Source organism: Limulus polyphemus, unplaced genomic scaffold (genome assembly GCF_000517525.1).
Source record: "Limulus polyphemus unplaced genomic scaffold, Limulus_polyphemus-2.1.2 Scaffold6105, whole genome shotgun sequence".
Classification (NCBI taxonomy): Eukaryota; Metazoa; Arthropoda; class Merostomata; order Xiphosura; family Limulidae; genus Limulus; species Limulus polyphemus.
In genome coordinates, this window is record NW_013671715.1 from 1 (window position 1) to 5914 (window position 5914).

Here is a 5914-nt window from a genome sequence, read left to right on the forward strand (position 1 = left end):
TAAAATGTGGTCGGCGAGCTAAGCCAAAGGTGGTGCATGCCAACAGGCTTTGGCGTTATCACGGTCCAGGACATTTCAGTTGGAACAAAGTGAACAATGAAATAAATGACGCTGCTGAAGACGTGTCACCTGAAAAAGCCACTGTTGAAGAAGAAACTCTCCCCGGTTTTGAGAAGGGAAACAGTGAAGCCCTTGATGAAGTTACTACCACTGATGTGACTGTTACCGATAATAGGACAACTCCCGATGGAGCAGATGAACCCCACGTGAAGAAGAACCCAACGAGATGGAGACCAGTAGGGAAGAAGATACGTCCTGTAAAATTAAACGACTTTGTTGAATTTTAATTTTGTGTTTGTAAATTCTGTACATGTAATTAAGTTTTTGTTAATTTTCTATTGGTTGAATGTAAGTGGCTATTGTTCTGGACGATCAATACTAAGGAAGGGGCAGTGTTACTACAGTGGTAGTCACGTGACCTTGATAACACGTCATGATATTCTCGAAGGATTGGGGAACATCACGAATAATCCAGTATGTGCTAGGCGCCCTCTATTTCTGTATATAAGTGCGTCGGTTAACGTGAGACTAATCAATCGGAATTGAATTGCAGACAGGCAGAGATAGAGACAGACAATTGAGTCAAGCGCGGTAGTAACCGTAAGTAAGTGCGTGAATCATTGTGAATTGTAGCGTGTGTTTAAAGTAACTGTGGAAATTAAGTGTATTGAGAAGAAATAAACTAGTTTTATTTAAGAAAGGAGTTGTATCGCTAAAGTTTCTTCGGAAAGAATTTTTACGGAAAATTAACAAACGAACGTCCAGAGGCCTAACAATATATACCTCAAACGTTAGGCCTATAACTTTTACGTTACTTAACACCAACTATATTCTCTTTGTTTTTATCTGTCTAATACTGTCTGTCTGCTGCTTCCCGCTGGTCTCACGCTATTTACAGTATATCTTATTTATACTTAGTCGTCTGGCCACTTTCTATATTCTCGACATCAATTAGTTATTAATAAAACCTTCTACAATCGTCTGCTTTTAACTTTTACTATAACAAAACTTAAGAATAATAAAATATTCACTCACAAATATAAATTAACCACTAATATTTAAACCAAACAGTCTTTTATAGCATGAGAGAATTATATGTCCATGTTTCAAAAATTTAGAAAAAAGAGCTGTAAGACTCGTTTACGAATATATATTGGAGTTAATTTAAGGTCATTTTCGTTTTTATTCATAGACTTGTCTACTGAAAACAACTTGCCGTGTGTCAGAAAAGTGAAATATAAAGACAGGTAATCTTCATCATATACGGATACGATTGAACTTTAATTGTGTTCATTTCACATCAATATAAGGTATATCCGTGTTGTTAGTTCTCAACCACTTGGAGGACTAATTAAGTTGGGTATCCCATCTTTCTCACATGGATTCCAACCAAATTACTTATTATTGTTAATTTTCAATGTCTTGAAAACATAAGACAGGTTGACTCTTCAAATATTAAACATTGCTCTCTTTGTGTGTTTCTTCAAACTATTTCTCGCAGCCTTATGCATATTAGTATCGTGTAATCAACCATTATGCGTTACTGAAATGTTCTTGTGACATTTTAAAACGCGAAAGTCATATATTTTTTTTTGTTTTTTGTCGCCATATTCATGCTATTTTAGTTGTGATTGTTCCAATAATCTTAAATTGTCTGTATGATAATGATATGCAATTTAAATTCCTTACGTTAGGCTTACTTAAAAAGCCAAATTGTTTAAAATAGTGTGCCACAAATGTTAGTTATTTAAAAAAAGTCGTATAGTTAAAGATAGTGTGCCTTAAATGTATACTGTCCGGAGAGGCATTTCATAAAGCAGACACATTATATTACACTGTTTTCCAAAATCCATTTTTTGTAGATCTTTTCATAAACTATCTATAAATGTGAAGTTATACCGCTTTCTTAGCGTTTTTTGAAATACAAACGTTGGTTACTGCCATTAATTTTATATTAATATAATTATGGTAACCTGTTTCGTTTCAGGTTTGTGAAAACGAAAAATGCCAACAAGACGTTTTTCCGTTGGCCGTTAACTGCTTGGACAGGTTTCTTTCTGTTGTAAAAATTCGAAAAAGTCAGCTACAACTCGTCGGTGCTGTTTGTCTGTTTCTGGCGTCGAAAGTACGGCAAACAAGAGCCATCTCAGCAGAAAAACTCTGTGCCTACACAGACAACTCGGTCACTTTGGAAGAGCTTCTGGTTAGTAGTGGGTGAGAGATCGTTTCTTCTGTACTAAGTTTTAAATCAAAGGTTGCGATCTATGTGGAAGTATCTCTTAGCATAATAAATCAGTCAGTGCAACTAGCCCCGGCGTTAAGGGTAGGCCAAGTAGGCAGCTGCCTAGAATGCCAAATATTGAGAGCTATCGTGTGAGTAGGGACACAACCTTACTTTCTACCTAGGGCCCCAGTTATTAAAGTACCGCCAGCTCTGCTTGCAACTATGATAATAACGTCTCGATATGATAAGTTGTATCCGTTTGATATGTAAACTTCCAGATAATTAATTTGGAATTTTAAAGTTGTTGTACATTTGAAACAAAGAAAAGGGTCATGTGTAACTTTTTTCTGTACATACCAAATGCAAAAATATAGTTGAAAATAAAATCCAAACGTCCATATCATATTTGCATTTTTGTATATGAAACTGAATATATATTTGTCTTAAGTCTAACTACCCCTCATGTTTTTCAAACAACACGGAACTTATGGTAAATAAGCGTCAACAACCTTAGAATATGTATTACACGAAACTTCCGCCGTAAATTAGCAGAGTAATTATTTTATATGTATTGGAAGAAACACCTAAAACATTTGTGGTCAAATTATATCTCTATTGTAACAGCACTTCTTGAAATAAGGGATTCCTAGGATAATGCAAAAAAAAAAAAAAAAATCCAATCGCAGACACAGAAATCCACATGTTTTAGGCCTAACATTAGTTCAGCCTTTATTAAGTACGGCCAATATCCGACAGAGATAATTCAACACTGTAACTTGTGTATGTTTTTAGTTTAGTTAGGGCTAGACTTTACAATACTTAATATTATCAATAAATAAGCTTATGCTATTCTATGACCTAACGTTAGACCTTTTTAAAAACTTTGATAAGCTTATGTTGTACAAAATGTTTACTAAAGTATATTTATATCCGCCTTTTCTTTACATCCATTGAAATGAAGTGCGCGCGTGCATGCGCATTTAGATAGTAAGGTAGGCTCTCATTTTCAGGACAGACAAAAACTGAGTATTATTATATTATGTGTTCTGCTTAAACTACATGCTTCTTTTTTCAAGTTTCACCGAGGAGATTCTTTTGTCATTGAGTTCTTTTTTTCTGCTTGAATGAGAATCTGCATTGTTTAATAAGATAGTGATTGTGATCTGGCTGGACCCTCCAACAATATTTGCCAGTGAAAGTTCTTAGTAAGAACGACAAGACCAAGAACTCAATTGATAAAGGGTTGATAGAGCACTTCCTTTGTCATCCACTGTTTCCCCTTGTTGAATCTCATTTCTTTGTAAGCACGACCGTTAATTTTTTTCGCTTATTCGGCTCATCGTGTTCCATAAATAAGCTTTCTGGATTGTAACATGAATATTGATATTAAAGTGTGAATAAGTTGACCATGAGAACTTGATCTTGTAGCGACAAAATTTGAAGTGAATGTGGGCGTACATTAAGATTCTCATTACTCTACGTTGTTAGTAGGACACAAACGTGCTTTGTTTGAGACTATATTCTCGAAGAAGGCTGACTGAAAACAGTGCATAGTTGTTAGTGGTTGTTATTCAAATAAAGCTGTACAAGATAGTTATCTTAAAGGCATCACCCGATAAACATATTTATGATTTTTTTTATTAAAATCTTGCCTGCTTAAAATTTCTAGGTGTTTGATATCAGTGGTTTAGTTGTTCCGTGACTGTCGAAGCAGTCAGTTGCAAACAACTCAGATTTAGACTTTCTTGTTCCCCTTTCCCAAATGTACACATGTAAACACCTTCTAAATTTAATGTGACCTAGCTCTCCTAGCTCTCTCTCTTTCTGTTTCATGTTTTCGAACATCGTTAATGAGAAATCGTGGAAAAAAAGAATTACATTGGAAACTTATCCCTCACCTTGTGAATATGACCTAGAGATTATACTGAACACTAACTAAGCTTCCAAAAAGTGAGCCTCCAACTCAAAGATAGTTAAATTGTAGTGCAAAACAAATACTAACACAGAGACAACTCAAGTAGCCGTTTTTTGGGTAAAGATCTTACTCCACATACCAATAAGACATGTTTTTCACCAAGATATTGATATCATGCTGTGGAGAAACGATTTATGTCGTAGGCAGAAATATTTTATGATAAGTGAGATAAGAATCGTTATTGTTCGACGAATATTATAACTCCACACAAAAATAGTGTAATCTTGTTATGTTTCATGTATATGCTTCTCGTTATGTGCATCTGGCTGAAAATAGATAAACTTCGGCCAAAGTAACCTGACAAAGTGTAATTTTTTAAGCCTTGTGAGATTTAGCACTTTGAAGGACGTCATCTTTATGTGAGTCTTATTATGTAAAACAAAGCTTACGCCTGTTAAGTAAAATATTATTGAAATAGAAAAATATATCCTCCGTGTTTTCCCCATTTCAACTTTCTACTCTCTGACGCAAGTATTGGTTAATGTACAGGTAGAATTACTGTTTAGAATTAATCTCTTAAATTCTTTAGTCTAATGATTATTCATATTTATTGATAAAAGAACATATTTGAGAGATTCGAGGTCGAAAAACAAAGAAAACCTTTTGTGGGCCTCAGTGACATTTAGTATAAAGTCAGACGTTCAAGGTCATGAAAAGCCTGTGTTCATATGTTTCAGAACACGCGTCATGTACACCAGTATCCCTTCAAAAAATCACGCACGAGTCCAACTTTTGCTGACGTCACCGCAGACTAACAGTCTCCTCTTGTTCCGTCGAGTGATAATGAATTTTTCGGCGTTTTCTCTATCAACTCGTAGTTCGTGCTCTCTGCCTTAAGCTTCCGCTAGCATAATAGTGTTCTAGTCCCTTGTTAATTTTTTTGTTAGCTCCTTGTCTTGGGTTTTATAGTTATTCAGGATTCACTGTGATCGCCTCTTTTTGTCATCTTCTCGCTGTTGCTTCTATCATTTACTAGCCCACTTCATTATCAATCGGCTCTCACCCACTGGTTAACATATTATCCCCACTTACTGATAATGTCATTTCCCCTCTTTTCTGATATTCTTGTTTATTTTCTTCTTTACTGCTTTCCCTGTTGACTGTCCTAGGCCGTAGGTACATCCTAACAGTACATGCCAGCGTGTTGTGTTAGGTAACAGGCATATTCCTATAACGGTTATAAAAAAAAAAATATTAGTTCATTATATAACTCTTTACAATAACTTGATTAGACTGTATTATATGTAATTCTATGTTACGTTTCGGTTTCCTTATTTTAGAAAGACTTAGATCTTATGAACAGAATACAGAGGACTGTGAAAAGAGAGGCTTAAACAGTTGAATTGTTTTACTTGCTGAAGAATGGTACTCGGATTATTTCAGTTGGATTTTCAAAAATTGTTAGGGACTTTGGAAACGTAGACCAAACGTATGGGGGGAATTATTTCACAATGGTTTTCATATATTGTTAATATTGTTGCGTATCTGCTTCTTTGTTAATTTCCCTTAGAAATTCTTTCCGAAAAACTTCAGCGATACAAGTCCTTTCATAATTAAAACTAGTTTATTCTTTCTCGTTACAACTTTGTAATACACTTAATTTCCACAGTCACTTTAAACTTAACTACTTTGATAAACACACTACTTTGATAAAC

General features: G+C 34.9%; 1 protein-coding gene across 1 annotated transcript in view; it reads left to right on the forward strand.

The window, feature by feature from the left end:
* Positions 1-2047: 2047 nt before the first annotated feature.
* The window catches only part of LOC106473353 (G1/S-specific cyclin-D2-like), a gene marked incomplete at its 5' end in the record, with an annotated part of 32666 nt that continues 28799 nt past the window's right edge, over positions 2048-5914 (forward strand). The window contains one exon of the mRNA XM_013934034.2: positions 2048-2263. Coding sequence (XP_013789488.1) covers positions 2048-2263 — 216 coding nt within the window. The remainder of the gene's footprint in view (positions 2264-5914) is intronic.